Source organism: Podarcis gaigeae (assembly GCF_964106915.1).
Source record: "Podarcis gaigeae genome assembly, chromosome: 8".
NCBI lineage: Eukaryota > Metazoa > Chordata > Lepidosauria > Squamata > Lacertidae > Podarcis > Podarcis gaigeae.
This window is the reverse complement of record NC_139684.1, coordinates 24,422,101-24,439,637: the sequence shown is the minus strand read 5'-3', so window position 1 is coordinate 24,439,637 and position 17,537 is coordinate 24,422,101. Positions and strand designations below refer to the sequence as shown.

Sequence of the window (17,537 nt, the reverse complement as noted above, 5' to 3'; positions counted from 1 at the left end):
TCCATACAAAGTAAAAGTGTTTATTAGGAAAATTTCACACAAAAGTGCTGGTGAATTTTCATGAGCAACTCCCTGCTGCCCCCAAGAACCACAAATTACAACAGAATTGTGGAGAGCTGATTTATAGCTGGAAAAAGTGACAAAATGTCAGAAGCTAAAGTTGGCAGATTCTCCCTTCCTTATGAATGACCCACAAATTCAAGAGATTTCCTCTCATAGGTTTTTGACAAAGTCGATAATCCTGTCCATTAATTCAGTTGCAGCGGGGACTGTGAAGACACCTGCGTCAAAGAGGTTTAGCACCCCATGAAACCCGTTCTCAACATGGAACCAGCTGACTTTCACCCCATTGTCCTCCAGACGTTTCTTGTACAGCAGTGTGTCATCTCGTAATACATCGTACTCGCAGCTCACAATCAGGGTTTCAGGAAGCTTCTGGATGACAGAGTCCTCAGCAATAAGGCAAGAAATATCAGGTTCCAATAGCTCTCGCAATTGCCTATAGACTTCAGGTTTATAAGGAGCAAGTGGGACTTGTTTGTAGCCTCTCACCTTAAATCTCTCTGGAATGTTGTCTGGACTCACCCACTTCCCATATTTCAGCCTCATTGAATCTGGCACATGAGAGCCCTTCAGGAGCTGGCCTGCCAAAGAAGTGTCCTTTCCAGTATAATTCATGATAATGTAAGCAACATCTTCCCGGAACAAGGGGGGCATTGAACTGTTCTGCTGATAGGAAGGCAGGTTGAAGTCTATAGCCTGGAATTTCGCATAGATCAGTACTTGAGCCTGTAGCTTTGGAAGGTCTGATCTCTCCACCAATTTCCGGGCAACAACAGTAGAATAATTGCCCCCCGCACTGTCCCCACCAACGATGATCTTGGAAGGATCCACCCCATGGGAAGCTGCATTTTGAATTAAGTGTATGGTAGCAGCAAGGCAGTCCTTGTACTGAGCGGGAGGAAGATGCTCAGGAGACAGGCGGTAGCTGTAGAATAAAACAGAAGCAAAGAGGTAAGTTTCCAGAATCTTTTCCAAACACATTCATGAGCACATAAGGACACCAGAAGGGCCTGCTAGATCAGGCTCATGGCCATCTAGTACAGCATCCTGTGTTCTCACCAGGTCTAAGCAGCTTTCTATTTGGCACCTGCAAGCAGGGCCCAAGCACAAGGCCCTCTTCCCGCCTGTTGCTTCCAGAAACTGGTCTTCAGCAGCACTCCTGCAAGTATCCATGGACTGCCCTTCAAATTCTTGCTCAGGCATTACTGTATATGTGGGATGTGCAACCCAACTGGGATGTACACCCAGTGCTATTTTTCTAGAAAAAGAGGTCCAGAAATCTCCATGAACACCTCCCTCATTCTCTAAGATTGGCAACGATGCCCACCTAAGAGGTGCCAGAACCTACCTGAGAGGTAGGTTTCCCGACAGGAAAAAGAGACCAACTGAATGCCCCAATAGGAACTGAGGAGGTAAAAGATGCTGTAAAGGAACTGAAAATAGGTAAAGCTCCAGGACCAGATGGATTTACTGCAAGATATTATAAAGAAATGAGAGAGACTTTGATACAACCACTGAAAGAAGTAATGAATAACATTTTAAAAGAAAGAGACATCCCAGAAACATGGAAAGAAGCTTTCATCACATTGATTCCCAAACAAGACTCGGACCTAACACAAGTAAAAAACTACAGGCCTATTTCACTGCTTAACACAGATTACAAAATATTTGCAGGGATTTTAGCAAACAGACTGAAAAAAATACTTAAAGAAATTATCCATGAGGACCAAGCCGGCTTCCTTCCAGGCAGACAGATGAAAGATAATATAAGAAATGTAATTAATATTTTGGAATATCTGTCTGCAAGGAATGAGAAACAAGCAATATTAATGTTTGTGGATGCAGAAAAGGCCTTTGACAATATTGCGTGGGATTTTATGTTGAAGAATCTGGAGTTTATGGATGTAGGAACTGAGTTCTTTAATGGGATAAAAGCAATTTATTCGGAACAGAAAGCAAAGTTAATTGTAAACAACGTAACTACAGAAGATATAAAAATAACAAAGGGAACCAGACAGGGGTGTCCACTTTCGCCATTATTATTTATAATGGTTCTAGAGGTCTTTCTGAGGTCAATGAGACAAAATGAACTAATAAAAGGGGTAACAGTTGGTCAGAATCAATATAAAGTAAAAGCCTTTGCTGATGATCTGGTAATTACAATTGAAGAACCATTAGAAAGTGTAAAAGAAGTGCTGGATGAAATTGAGAAATTTGGAAATGTGGCAGGGTTTAGATTAAATAAGAGAAAAACTAAAATAATTACAAAAAATATGGATCAAAGTACAATAGAAATACTGCAACAAAGGACAGAGATTGAGGTGGTGAAAAAAGTTAAATATTTAGGAATTTGGTTAACCGCTAAGAACATTGACTTGTTTCAAAATAATTATATACCGGTTTGGAACGGAATAAAGAGGGACCTGGAAGTGTGGGGAAGAATGAAATTATCGTTTTGGGGAAGAATATCTACGATAAAAATGAGTGTCCTTCCAAAAATGTTATTCTTATTTCAAACTATTCCCATATTAAAGGGGGTAGCTATCTTTAGAGAGTGACAAAGAGTGCTTTCAAGATATATCTGGCAGGGCAAGAAGCCGAGAATTAAATTTAAATTACTAACAGATGCAAAGGAAAGAGGTGGCTTTGCCCTGCCAGATTTGAAACTATATTACGAAGCAGCAGGTCTTTGCTGGTTGAGAGAGTGGATAAAATTAGAAAATAAAGAACTATTAGACCTAGAAGGTTTTGATAACAGATTTGGATGGCACGCGTATCTATGGGCTGAAAAGAAGAAAGTCCACAAAGGTTTTGGGAACCACATTTTCCGGAGTTCATTGATCGAAATATGGGAGAGTTATAAAAACCTATTAGAACCGAAAGTTCCGCACTGGTTATCGCCACTAGAGGTTATGAGTGTAAAGAAAATAAATATGAGGGGTAAATGGATTACATACGGTGAATTGATAATTAAAGAAGGAGGAAAATGGAAATTAAAACCTCATGAACAAGTGAAAGAATTTGTACATGACTGGTTGCACTATTTACAGGTAAATGAAATGTTCAAAAAAGACATTAAAGAAAGGGGATATGGTGAAAAAGACTCAAAGTTTCAGATAGAGGTGATAAACAACAATTGTAAAATGTTGTCAAAAATGTATAAAATATTGCTGGAATGGAACACCAAAGATGAGGAAGTTAAATCGGTAATGATACAATGGGCCAGAGATTTTGGATATAATATCCAGTTTGAGGATTGGGAAAAACTGTGGAATGAGAATTTAAGATTTACGGCGTGCACAGCACTTAAAGAAAATGTTATGAAAATGTTTTATAGATGGTATATCACACCGGTAAAACTGTCAAAAATGTATAAGACGTACAACAAATGTTGGAAATGTAAAGAAAAAGAAGGTACGTTTTACCATATGTGGTGAGAATGTAAAAAAGTGAGGGGTTTCTGGGAGTTGATTTATAATGAGATGAAAAAGATGTTAAAATATACATTTACAAAGCAACCAGAGATCTTTCTTTTAGGAATTACAGGGAACGAAATCAGAAGAAAAGACTGTAAACTTTTCCAATATGCAGCCACAGCAGCAAGAATTCTACTGGCCCAGAAATGGAAACAAGAGGAGCTACCGACAATAGAAGAATGGAGAATGAAGCTGATGGACTATGCAGAGTTGGACAGACTAACCGGAAAAATTAGATATCTCCAAGACCAAAAGTTCATCGAGGACTGGGGGAAGTTTGTTGAATATCTGAAAAGAACATGTGATGTGCAAACAACACTGGTGGGGTTTCAAGAAGCACTGTAAAAACAGAGATATATTGTTAAAAACACAAATAGGAGTGGGAGAGAAGTTGAATGGCAATATAAACAGAGAAATGCATAAACTGAGAAGTAAACATGGATGATTCTCAGAGAATCCAAAGGAAGTCCAAAAAGCAACAAATTTATGAAAATTTGTGAAAATTTGACATAATTGTATTTTTCTTGTTGTGTTTTGTATTGGAAAATAATAAAAATTATTTATTAAAAAAAAGAGAGGGGGGGCTGGAACTGAGTTCCTGTGCGTTCCCCCTGAAAAAAGACCTGTGCAGATAGTGTATCATCTTTTTTTTTTAATGATATTTATTAGATTTTCAACAATATAACAAAGGTAAAACAATCACACAAAAACAACAAACACAAAGAAAAAAAGAAAAAAGACAAAACATTACATAAAAATCAAATACACTTCAATAATGTATCTTTCTTTAGCTTAGTTCTTTGGCTTCCTCTCACCTCCCTTTTTTGTATTCTGCTTCAATTTGATATTTTAGCAAATCCTTTCCATCTTTCCAAATTTTGACATATATATAACATACTTTCCTTAACCTTACTGACTTTAAATTCTTAACTTGTAAGTACATAACTTTTTCCACAAACCTCTGCTTAAACCTATGGATACCTATCCACCATTATCCAATTTCTCTTACAACCTGTTTTACTTTAAAATAATTTTTAAATTTTATAACACTTTATAACTTTGTAACACATTTCAATAAAAACTTTAAATTTCCCAAACCTCTCCCCACAACTCTTCCCCTGGACACCAAAAAAAAAAAAATTACCAGTCCTTTCCGTTGATGGCCTCAAACTCATTAGTCCGGGAACCTAATGTCAGAGGCTCTTGGGTCCCCCCTAAACCCTTTCCGGCAGTTTTGTTCATCCTCTTTAATTGTCAAGAACCCCTCTCTGTGGGATCCCATTCTCACGTGATAGCTGCTGCATCTGAACCCTTCAACCCAATTTTCAAATTTGTATTTTAAGAGATCTTTCCAAAAATATTTCCCAGTGCATCTAAATCTGATAGCCCCAACCCCTTCATACATTTCCAAACACATATCCATCTTCCAACAATCCAAAGAACCCTGCATAATGTCATCCTTCCATCCTTTCAGTTCAAACTGAGGGCCAACCATTACAGTCTGGTCTGTACCACAGTCCGTCGTATATGATCTCAAGCTCGGGGGTCGCATAACTAGTTAGCATGCCAGAGTCTCGTTCGTTATGTGTACCATCAAACACATGCGGAATCCTCTTCAAGAGGCATTACCTCAGGTCAAGAACACATTCCAGGTACATAAGATCAAAGGAGGAGGGCACAAGACAAGGTCAGTGATGTGGAAATTAGACACTAGTTCCCATTTGCAGAATATGCGGAAGGCAGCCCTTAGTGGTTTGACCCTTTTATTAATTCTCTTTTTCCTCATATAAAAACTACTCAAGACACACTCTTTTGAAGTTTAAATAACAACTTTTACTTACAGACCCTCTAAGTGTCCCTATTTTCCAGGGACATCCCTGTTTTAGAGAAGCTGATTTGATTCTGTAATGTACTGCTTTTCCTTACTTTCATTGGTAAAATGTTGAAAGGTATGGAGATACCCAACCCCTGAGCCGTCTGAAAGCAGTCCTGTATTAGAAAGGTTTTTTTAAAAAAATGTTTAATATTTTATTATATTTTGTATCTGTTGGAAGCTGCCCAGACTGGCTGGGGCAACCCAGTAAGATTTGTGGAGTATAACTAATAAAATTATCATTATGGAATGGGACATCCCTATTTTCATCAGCAAAATGTTGGAGTGTATGTACTTAGTGCACTTGCAGCTGCAGATTAAACATACAATGCAGGTGAATGTTTCTTAAATTGCTAATTCATCTTACATTAGAGCTACTCCCTGATCTGGAATGGGGCCAGTAATGTCCCAAAATGATGCACGTCTAAAAAGTGTGTCACATAGATTAAACTGTAACAGACTAACTAACCCTGAGACAGACAGCAGAACAACAGTTCAGCTGCTCTCACACTAAAGACTGTTAATAGCTGACACTGCCATACCAACTGCCATAACAGTCATAACTGCCACAGGGTGTCTGACGTCAGAGAGTTATACAACTCTTGCAATTAACCCTTTACATATATATGAATTTGGGATGCTAACATCCCAGAAAAGAAGGGTGTGGCCTGGGTAGGGGAGGAAGAGTGGCATTCGGCTAACAGATTGAGGTTGAATCCTGACAAGACAGAAGTACTGTTTTGGGGGGACAGGAGATGGGCGGGTGTGGAGGATTCCCTGGTCCTGAATGGGGTAACTGTGCCCCTGAAGGACCAAGTGCTCCATGTTTCGAGTGAAGAAAGGGAGTAATGATTGCTAACTGAAGTGACCTCTCTGAAGCTGAGCGATGGGTTGGACTGAACAGGAAAATATATCAAAGAAGACTACATCAAAGATGTCGGTATGTCGGAGCGGGGTGGAAAGGGGGGGGACTTTCCTTTTTTTCTCTATGTGATTACCTAACAACCCCCCCCCCAAGAAGAACCGTTGCAATAACCAATAACAAGTGAGATGGAATAATGAATTGTGTGGAAATGAATCATTAACTAAAGGCTTTGCTTTGTGGAAGATCTGGAAAGGAAATGGAAGGCTTTTGGAATGATGCAGTTCTAAAAGAGAACCGCCATGACAAGACAGGCTCTGTTGCAGGATTGATGGTCAAGAGGGGGAGGAAGCTGCAGCTTTGTTATCATATTTGACTCTGTGTTTGATCTGGCAGAACCCCCTGAAAAGATTGATGTCGGAGCAACAGGTCTGAAAAAGCTAATGAGCAGACGCTGAGACTGTATTTTATGGAAGTGTTGAAATGGCGTCTGCCGCCTGAATACGACTTTTGGATTAATGTGAAAATCCACACATGACTATAACAACGTTCATTTCAACTTGCTTGTGGAAACTTTCAGAGGTTAAAAAGAAAGGAAAAAAATACGGCAACAACAAGAAAATTGAAAGATGATATGTAAAGGAAAACAACAAAGAGATGAATGGACAGAACTGTGAACATCAAAGCAGCAGAAATAAGAGATGATTGGACCCTTTCTGAGCTCGAAACATGGGTACCCCCAACAAAAATTTAAAATTTGGTTTTGTAATTTGGAACTAATGTGATTTGATTGGTTTGTTAATAAAAATTATTTTAAAAAAAGAAAGAAGGATCAGGTGAGCAGCCTGGGAGTCATTTTGGACTCATAGCTGTCCATGGAGGCGCAGGTCAATTCTGTGTCCAGGGCAGCTGTTTATCAGTTCCATCTGGTATGCAGGCTGAGACCCTACCTGCCCGCAGACTGTCTCGCCAGAGTGGTGCATGCTCTAGTTATCTCTCGCTTGGACTACTGCAATACGCTCTATGTCGGGCTACCTTTGAAGGTGACCCGGAAACTACAACTAATCCAGAATGCGGCAGCTAGACTGGTGACTGGGAGCGGACCATGAGACCATATAACACTGGTCTTGAAAGACCTACACTGGCTCCCAGTACGTTTCCGAGCACAATTCAAAGTGCTGGTGCTGACCTTTAAAGCCCTAAACGGCCTCGGCCCAGTATACCTGAAGGAGCGTCTCCACCCCCATCATTCTGCCCGGACACTGAGGTCCATCACCGAGGACCTTCTGGCAGTTCCCTCGCTACGAGAAGCCAAGTTACAGGGAACCAGGCAGAGGGCCTTCTCAGTAGTGGCACCTGCCTTGCTGAACGCCCTCCCACCAGATGTCAATGAGAAAAATAACTACCAAACTTTTAGAAGACATCTGAAGGCAGCCCTGTTTAGGGAAGCTCTTAATGTTTAATAGGTTATTGTATTTTAGTGTTTTGTTGGAAGCAACCCAGAGTGGCTGGGGAAGCCCACCCAGATGGGCGGGGTATAAATAATAAATTGTTGTTGTTGTTGTTGTTGTTGTTGTTGTTGTTCATGAGTCTTGAAGGCAAGAGGCACAGCTGACTGAATGTGTGCGACATTTGAACCCTGGTTCTGAAGGGTCCACCCCCTGCTTCACATAGGTGTGTGCATCCAGCCCTTCCAATGCTGATGGATCACCAAAAGCTGATTGACACGGTAAAAGGTCATAAAGACACAAAAAAAATAAAGACACAAGGGAGCACAGATAAAACAATGCTCAGGAGACAGGCAGTAACTGGAGAATAAACAAGGCCTTATGCCCAGTTCGTAGTCCCCCCACGGAATGTCTTAGGTGCATGAAGGTCTGATTTGCAATCATGGAACAAAATGTTGACAGCTTTCATGGGGAACCTTTTTCTCCTGTGAGGAATATGGCAAGGGAAGCCACCAACAAATGCAACAACATGCTGGGTGCAAAGTACACACACACACAAACATATTTTACCTATGAAAAGACAGATGTTTGCATTTACTTACCCAACAGACACAACCACTGAATCAGTCTCCTTGGCGATTTTGCTGCAGACCACTTGGTAGAACTCTAGCAAGATGAGAGGGAAATTTTAAATAGGGAGGTAATTATCTGCTGCCTCCAGTCTTGCCTTTAAAAGCACATTTTTGAACAGCTGTCTTCTAATATATAATGTATTTGTTCATGCAATTTTTACTGACGTAAATCTTTTTATGCACATGTGCACATCACACAGCTCATGTACTGCACTGTCTCCTTGGTGATTTTGCTGCAGACATCTTGGTAGGACGCTCAAATGTTGGAAGGGAAATTCTAAATATGGAGCTCTTTGGCAAACCTGTGCTGTTTGCATCTAACTCTTCAGAGCAGACCCACTGACATGCATGGACATAAATCACAGCACAACCTGAACCAGAAGACCTCCTAAATTGGAGTTGGGAGGGTGACATCTTGGCTACTGATGTCGGGTTGGTAAACAGAGCGATCAGGAGCAGCAACCTCGAGTTATTATATGCATGTTTTTGAACCTCTTTGAGCTTCTATAAAATCAAGTGGCGTATGTATTTTATAAAATGAATCAGCAGTGGGGGGCTCTGTCCCTCCCCCATCTCCCCTGATCCCTGACTACTGACCAGTGGAGATGTGAGACCTGGGAAGCCATGATAACAAGAGCCTCCATATTTTGTTCTTCCTGTTGAGCTAAGTAAGCAAATATGCATATAAATTAACATGTGCTAATTCAAAATACATATATGCCCCATGTCTCTTCAGGAACTATCACCGGCACTCTTGTATCACAGCCCTGTAAACCATTCCACATGGGTTTATTGAGTTCAATGGGACTTGCCCTTTCTGATGACAAGAGTTGCTCAACACCTTGGAAGGTGGTGGGCTCTCTTTGACTGGAGGTTTCAAAACAGAGGTTGGATGGCCGTCTGTCAGGACTTCTTCATCTGTGATTCCTTCATTGCAGGGTGTTGGTCTACATGACCCCTTGGGATCCCTCCCAACTGTCCTTTTCCACGATTCTACATGGGCTTACTTGAGTTCAATGGGGCTTGCCTCTAGGTAAGTGTTCATAGGTTCACAGCCATAATCTCTTACCGATGTTTCCAATCATCCCAGCACCTCCATGGAAGAACACAAATCCTTTCCTTGGGCCAGCAGATGGTGCTTTGGGCTGATAAACCCTCACAGGAACCCCGTCAAAATGCAGATCTTTGGCAGAGAGGCTGGGATCCACTCTTGGATTCCAGAAACTCTGGAGGAAGTGGATAAAGGCAACCTGTCTGCAGATACCCAGCAGTTCAAGACACTTCCCCTGTTGGGCAAAGGAAAAGTCTCATGAAAACAGTGCCCACATTTCCATCCTATTCACAAGGGGTGGTATCCAAATAAGTCCTATTTAAAGAAGCCCATGGAAATGAATGAGCCCATGTTAACCATGTCCATTAATTTCAATTGGTTAGCTTTGAATTGGTTAACCCAACCGAAACACCCGCCAAGGTACAGAGGCAAAAGAAGCTGGGAAACAAGCTAAGCTTTGGAGAAACAATCCACAACCTGCTTCCTTGGCTATGAGACCATACTTGCTTTCCTGAAGAAACCATGATGCAAACAAACCATGGCTTGGTGTGAATAATACATTTGTCTTTATGTATGTCCCTCTATAGGTTGAAAAGGAAGCCCTTGTTGAATTTGATAATATCTTCACATCATCATCAAGTGAATTCATTGATTTTACTGATTTCATTATGCATGTTGGATTAAGCAGTATATGAATTACTTAAATATATAAACTGTTGTGATTATGATTAATTAAAAATACTGCCCTTCATGGAAGGATCAAAGGGTGGTTCACAGCATAAAAAAGATAAAAACACAAAATACATAACAAAAACAAGCACAAAGCAAATCAATTACGCCTTTAAAAGATATAGAAATGTTATACATAAAAGATATAGAAACTAATAACACCCCTCCCTCAAACAAATTTGAATGGACTTAGAAATGTTTTTGCCTGGCATCTAAAGATGTGTGAAGATCACTAATAAGAGTAAGAATAATTACAGCACATTTCTTAATCATCTTTCACATAAGAAGAACCATCACATAACGGCATGTCCAGTCCCCAACTTACCGCAGTAAATGCAATAATGACAGTCCAGTGAATGACCCGAAGCTTTAATGGACTGTCAAATCCAGATGGGATTTTACTCCTGGAAAGATCATAATAAATTGCAAAGGAGAGAAGCAACAGGAAAAGAATTCCTATAACTCCAATCACCCCAAGCAGGAGGCCCAGAAGAAGCCCCATTTCACCGTTCCAAAGAGTGCAAGGGAAACATTGAGTCTACACTGGAAGAATTTCTACTGTGTGGCTCCACCAGAGGTATCTACGCTACTAAATAGGCTATAGGCTGGTTAATTAAGTAATTCCCAATAAGCACGCATGCTCCCATGCAGATATTTCATCCATCGGAACATCAACAGCCATTTCATGGGTTTGGCAATGGAGCAATGTGTGATGTTCTACTCAGGAGTGTCCATTCTGGCCACTGATCAATCCAGTTCCATAGTATCTGTCCCAGAGCTCTTCGGCTTTACATACCGGGTGTTCATTGCCTGAAGTTCACAACATCCCCAGCCAGCTTAAGCCTGTAGTCAGGAATGGTGGGAGTCCTTGTCCGAGGTGGAAGAGGACTTGTGTGCACTGCCTGGCCCAAGATTTCCAAGGCTTCAGACACGAGTCCCATTCCTATCCAGAGACCTCAGGGATGGAACTTAAGCCCTTGCATATTCAAAGCATAGGCTCTTCTTCTGAGGTACGGGCCTCATAGCTAAATGCAAGTCCGTGTTGAGATGAAGTTTTCATTAGAACGTTTTCGGTAAGATTTTCTTGGGTTACAAAAGCACATACATCACCTCCATTTTCTTATCATAATGTTCATATTCTGATCATATTGCGCCTTAGGGTTAGCCTTCTAGGTAGCAGGTGTCATTTAGATGAAATGATTTAATTGTAGGTGAATGCTTGTTGGTGAATGGGTAGGAATTTGTCATACAGAGATTTATGACACAATTGTTTACGGAAACAATTTGCTGTTCCTGGTTCCTAATGTGACTGCAGCCTTATGCTCTAATGTGTGAAGTAGATTTCTGCCACCTTTATTAATTAGTGTCTTTAGGATTAGTGCATTGATCACTTGGTTGAAAGGGTCAGCAAGGTGTTAGCTATATCATCCTTCGATAAAATCACATTTTAATATTCTTATAGCAAGGATGCCAACTTAAATAAAATATCTGTGGGGGGTAGATGAGGTCCGGCTTAAAAAAAATGGCCTGGGTTTCCTTTCTGACCTCTAGTGGCCACAGCAAAGAAAAGCAAGCATTGTGATTTTGCATTAGGTGAATGGAGGATGAGGAAATGTTCCTCACTGAGCTGTAGAAACCTGTTTGCCGAAACCAAAGACAACAGATTAGAGTGAGGCAAGAGTCACAAGCAAGGCAGCAAGACATGTTCAGCACTACAAGCAAAGCCAACAAGTGTTTGCATTTGCCAAAAATTAAAATTGTCTGTTTTTGGTGTGCTCACAGAAAAGAAGAAGAAGAAGAAGAAGAAGAAGAAGAAGAAGAAGAAGAAGAAGAAGAAGAAGAAGAAGAAGAAGAAGAAGAAGAAGAAGAAGAAGAAGAAGAAGAAGAAGAAGAAGAAGAAGAAGAAGAAGAAGAAGAAGAAGAAGGTGTTCTCAATCATTATTGGTGAAAAATGTTGCCACTCTAAGAAAAGGCATCATAAGAACATTCCTACTGGATCAGACCAAAGAGCCACCTATTCCAACTGGGCTTCTAAAGCTGCCAAACCATTGCTCCATGATGTAGGTAAAAAGGTAAAGGTAAAGGACCCCTGGACGGTTAAGTCCAGTCAAAGGCAACTATGGGGTTGTAGCACTCATCTTGCTTTCAGGCCAAGGGAACCGGCGTTTCTTCACAGACAGCTTTCCAGGTCATGTAGCCAGCATGACTAAACTGCTACTGGCGCACAGAGGGCCGTGACAAGTGCCAGAGCACACAAAACACCATTTGCCTTCCCGCCGCAGTGGTACCTATTTATCTACTTGCACTAGCATGCTTTCAAATTGCTAGGTTGGCAGGAACTGGGACTGAGCAACGGGAGATCCTATCGCAGGGATTCGAATCACTGACCTTCTGATCAGCAAGCCCAAGAGGCTCAGTGGTTTAGACCACAGCGCCACCTGCGTCCCACATTAGCTCAGTATTGTCTGCACTGAATGGCTGGGAGTGGTTTTCCAGGGTTTCAACCCTACCTGGAGAAGCTGGGAACTGCTCACGAGTTGTTCAAATATTGCAGATAGGACATCAACAACCATTTCCCTCCTGCCACCGACTTATTAAATTCTCTATTGTAAGGGTAATTCAAGATTAAACAGCGCAGATATGTAGGCTAGCATTCTGGTGCCAGTGAAATTGCATGGGTGCTTCTCCATCCCCCAAAAATCACCTTACAAAACTAAGGATTTGTTCACGATCACCAGATTTAGATGGCTTTAAAGGGACTTCAGACAAGGCAAGTTGGTCTAGTGAGCAGGTGGGTGGAGGCAGTGGGGAATGAGCCTGTTGGAGGTGGGCTCCTCTCACCCACCGTGTGGACTCTGCACACTCCCCGGGTTCACACCCACTCCCCAGCTGCCCAGTCCACCAGTGAGTGCAACACCTGCCCTGCCCCAGGTGCCAGCAAGCCATGCTACACCGCTGGTTAGCTACTGCAGGGAACAGGGAATTGGTCTCGATGAGCCAGGAGGGAGCAGCCTTTTTCAATACAACGGCTGCATGAGCAACCCTTCCAGGGATAGGACAAAGGTCTAAAGTGGTTGGCGCAACAAGTGTTGCTCTGGCAGTAAATGTAAAATGTGTCAACATACACCCACGTTGTATGCAACTTTCTCCACCCAGTCAAGCAGGGCGGCTGAATTTTTCTAACTCTTGGGAGAGCATTTTAATCTAATCCAGCAGGGCTGTTTTTATGTTTTTGCCCTATCTGCACATCTGCCATGTGAAGTGTAATCCTGGATTTTCAGCAACGTAACTGAAAAATCGCCTCCTCTCCCCCCCCCCCCCCCGAAATGCTCAACAACTCTGGGAATCTTCAAAAACAAAAGCTCAACAACTTTGGCGATTTTCTCAAAAAAGGTCAACAATGTGTTTGTGTCTGGATTTTAAACTTCTTGAAATATGGCAACCCACTGGGACACAAGGGCACTCTCCTCTCCTGTAGGTTCCAGGACCTGGTATTGAGAAGCATTCCATCCGTGGAAGCAGAGTGTAGCCATTGTGTCAATTGTTATACAAATTCTAAGGTGAATATTCATAAGTGTACAAGATAAACACACATGCATAAGTACATAAGACTGAAATAGTACAGGAGAACAATCCTGAAGCCATCTTGGCTCTTAATGATCCCAAATATTTCCTCTGCAGAAAGAAATATGCTGGAAAATCTCTCCCCATAGTTGTTTTCACATACAAATTGAATCAATCCTGAAAAACGGGCATATTTTGTGTGTGAATAGGGTAGGCCTGTGAACTGAATTCAAGAACTAAGGTATTTGCCATCTCAAGAGAATGGCCCGGATTTGCAGGATAAGGCAATCAGAAAACCTTATGAGGTATCTTGACAAACAGGAGACAAGCCACACTCTCAACTTTCTGCTGTAGACCTCTTTCTGTGATACTTCTGTGATGCTTTTGGGTGGACTTTGGCTAAGGGGTTGGGCAATTTCTAAAGCCTCTAAAAGCTGTTACACACCTTTGTTTGGGGCCCTCACCTAGTCGCAAGGGAGGGATTCTGTTGAAAGCGAAAATAAAGGTTTTCCTTGCTTTCCTTCTACTGGTTCCTGCCTCCATCCATTTTCCTCTGGTTGATAATGGATGTAGGAGACACTGAATCCCTTGATGGAGAGTTGGGCTGTAAAAGCCATCCTTAAATTTTTCTATCACACTAGTAGCCACGGATAGTCTTCTCCAAGAATGTGTCTTATCATCTTTTAAAGCCATCTAGGTTGGTGGCCATTCTATGGACCTCCATTGAAGTTGATAAATGGATTGCTTATACAGGCATCCCTCCATCATGCATGGATTGGGGGTGGGAGGGGTAGGTGGAACAGACACCTCAGGTGATGTAAGACCCCAAGGTGGCATCCTTTGGTACTCCACTGTCTTCACCAACAGCGGGGAAGCAGTACCAGAATTGGCATTGATTTCCAGTGAGATCTCACCAGAATGACATGACCATAATTTTGGAGCATATCAAGGACGTGTGTGTCATGGCACTGATACAGCCTAGAACACCATTAGCAGAGCAGATCTCCAGCCAACCAATAAATACTAAAATGGAAATAGAAGGTTGAGTTATCCATTTACAAAATGGATTTACATTTACCATTCATATATAATGGTACCTCGGTTTTCAAATGTAATCCATTCCAGAAGACCGTTCGAGTTCGAAAACATTCGAAATCTGAAAACTCAGCACGGAAGCCTGAATACAGAAAACTCAATACAGAAAACTCAATACGGAATCCACATGGTACGCCTTACTTCAGAGGCAAATTTGGAAACCAAAGCATTTACTCCCTGGTTTATGGCATTTGAAAAAAGAAATGTTCATCAACTGAGACGTTTGAAAACCGAGGTACCATTGTGTTAGTGAAAACAATAGAGAAATGCATTATATTAGAGCAAATGGCTTGGAATCATGTGTTTATTAGTCAAAACTCCATACAAAGTAAACGTATTTATTACGAAAATTTCACACTAAAGTGCTGGTGAATTTTCATGAGGAATTCCCTGCTGCCCCCAAGAACCACATTTTGTTGCAGAAATATGGAGAAATGAATATAATATTGGGAAAATGAGAAACGATCAGAAGCTGAAGTTGGCAGATTCTCGCCTCCTTATGAATGAGTCACAAATTCAAGAGATTTCCTCTCATAAGTTTTTGACAAAATCTATGATGCTGTCCATTAATTCAACTGCAGCGGGGACTGTGAAGACACCTGAGTCAAAGAGGCTTATCACCCCATGAAACCCATTCTCAACATGGAACCAGTTGACTTTCACCCCATGGTCCTCCAGACGTTTCTTGTATAGCAGTCCATCGTCTCGTATTATGTCATACTCACAGCTCACCAATAGGGTTTCAGGAAGCTTCTGGATGACAGAGTCTTCAGCAAAAAGGCAAGAAATATCAGGTTCCAATAGCTCTCGCAATTGCCTATAGACTTCAGGTTCATAAGGAGCAAGTGGGACTTGTTTGTAGCCTCTCACCTTAAATCTCTCTGGAATGTTGTCTGGACTCAACCACTTCCCATATTTCAGCCTCATTGAATCTGGCACATGAGAGCCCTTCAGGAGCTGGCCTGCCAAAGAAGTGTCCTTTCCAGTATACTTCAGGCCAAAGTAAACAACGTTTTCCCGGAACAAGATGGGCATTGAGTTGTTCTGTTGATGGCAAGGCAGGTTGATGTCCATAGCCTGTGTATTAGGATAGATGAGCACTTGAGCCCGTAGTTTTGGAAGATCTGATCTCTCCACCAATTTCTGGGCAACAATACAAGCATAATTGCCCCCCGCACTGTCCCCACCAACGATGATCTTGGAAGGATCCACCCCATGGGAAGCTGCATTTTGAATTAAGTGTATGGTAGCAGCAAGGCAGTCCTTGTACTGAGCGGGAGGAAGATGCTCAGGAGACAGGCGGTAGCTGCAGAATAAAACAGAAGCAGAGTGTTAAGCTTCCAGAATCTTTTCCAAACACATTCGTGATCACATAGAATTACAAGAAGAGCCTGCTGGATCAGTTATAGCAGATACAATGCAGGTGAAAGTCAGCTGGCTTTTGCCCTTAAAAAAATGACTTTACCAGCTAGCAAAAGAGTGTAGGGAATGCTGGGGAAGCAGAACCCTGCAGGATTGGATCCAGCTGGTGGAAGACCATTTGCAACTTTCCCTCCTCCTCCTGTTTAGATGCAGGGGGCATTTCCCAGTCTCTTCCTGATTGTATGTTTAAAAGCCCTAACTGAACTGGTTAGCTCTGATTTTCAATCACAGAGCGGAACGTTGACAGCTTTCATGGGGAACCTCTTTCTCCTGCAAGGAATATGGCAAGGGATGCCACCAACAAATGCAACAACATGCTGGGTGCAAAGCACACACACACACACACACACACACACACATTTTACCTATGAAAAGACAGGTGGTTGCATTTACTTACCCAACAGACACAACCACTGAATCAGTCTCCTTGGCGATTTTGCTGCAGACATCTTGGTAGGACTCTAGCAAGATGAGAGGAAATTTTTTTAAAAGGGAGGTAATTATCTGCTGCCTCCAGTCCTGCCTTAAAAAGCACATTTTTGAACAGCAGTCTTCCGATACATAATGTACCGTATTTTTCGCTCTATAGGACGCACTTTTTCCCCTCCAAAAATTAAGGAGAATTTTGTGTGCGTCCTATGGAGAGAATGCAGGCTCCTTGGCTTCAGTGATAGCAAAGCGAAGCCTCTGAAGCGCAGAGGGAGCGCTGCCTCCGCACTCCGGAGGCTTCGCGTTGCTTTCGCTGAAGCCAGGAGAGTCTTGCTTGCCCCTTGTCTCTTCTGGAACTATCACCGGCACTCTTGTATCTCAGCCCTGCAAACCATTCCACATGGGTTTATTGAGTTCAATGGGACTTGCCCTTTCTGATGACAAGAGTTGTTCAACAGGTAGCGGACTCCATTGGAAGGTGGTGGGCTCTCTTGGACTGGAGGTTTCAAAACAGAGCTTGGATGGCCATTTGTCAGGGCTTCTTCAGCTGTGATTCCTTCATTGCAGAGTGTTGACCTAAATGACCCCTTGGGATCTCTCCCAACTCTACTATTCCACAATTGTACATGGGCTTACTTGAGTTCAATGGGGCTTGCCTCTAGATAGGTGTTCAAAGGCTGACAGCTTTAATCTCTTACCGATGCTTCCAATCATCCCAGCACCTCCATGAAAGAACACAAATCCTTTCCTTGGGCCAGCAGATGGTGCTTTGGGCTGATAAACCCTTACAGGAACCCCGTCAAAATGCAGATCTTTGGCAGAGAGGCTGGGATCCATTCTTGGATTCCGGAAACTCAGGAGGAAGCGGGTAAAGGCAAACTGGCTGCAGACAC

At 42.1% G+C, this 17,537-nt stretch overlaps 2 protein-coding genes and 1 long non-coding RNA gene across 4 annotated transcripts in view; 1 reads left to right on the top strand and 2 right to left on the bottom strand.

The window, feature by feature from the left end:
- Positions 1-17,537, bottom strand: part of LOC310850790 (arylacetamide deacetylase-like 3) — a gene marked incomplete at its 5' end in the record, with an annotated part of 19,625 nt that continues 2,088 nt past the window's right edge. Inside the window, 4 exons of one of the 2 annotated variants that reach the window (XM_083752741.1) lie at positions 1-988; positions 8,325-8,388; positions 9,424-9,640; positions 10,460-10,733. In XM_083752741.1, coding sequence (XP_083608867.1) covers positions 214-988; positions 8,325-8,388; positions 9,424-9,640; positions 10,460-10,636 — 1,233 coding nt within the window. In that variant the 3' untranslated portion in view covers positions 1-213. Of the gene's footprint in view, positions 989-8,324; positions 8,389-9,423; positions 9,641-10,459; positions 10,734-17,537 lie in introns of those variants that run through there. The other variant, XM_083752742.1, reaches the window with a different exon arrangement.
- The window catches only part of LOC310850914, a 17,538-nt gene continuing 5,131 nt past the window's right edge, over positions 5,131-17,537 (top strand). Inside the window, exon 1 of the long non-coding RNA XR_014567469.1 lies at positions 5,131-5,226. This is a non-coding gene — a long non-coding RNA (uncharacterized lncRNA). The remainder of the gene's footprint in view (positions 5,227-17,537) is intronic.
- Positions 15,112-17,531, bottom strand: LOC310850826 (arylacetamide deacetylase-like 3). Its single transcript, XM_083752823.1, has 3 exons — positions 17,343-17,531; positions 16,613-16,676; positions 15,112-16,099 (listed from the first exon to the last, which is right to left on the bottom strand). The coding sequence occupies exons 1-3, from the start codon at positions 17,479-17,481 to the stop codon at positions 15,325-15,327; spliced, it is 978 nt and encodes a 325-aa protein (XP_083608949.1). The 5' UTR covers positions 17,482-17,531; the 3' UTR covers positions 15,112-15,324.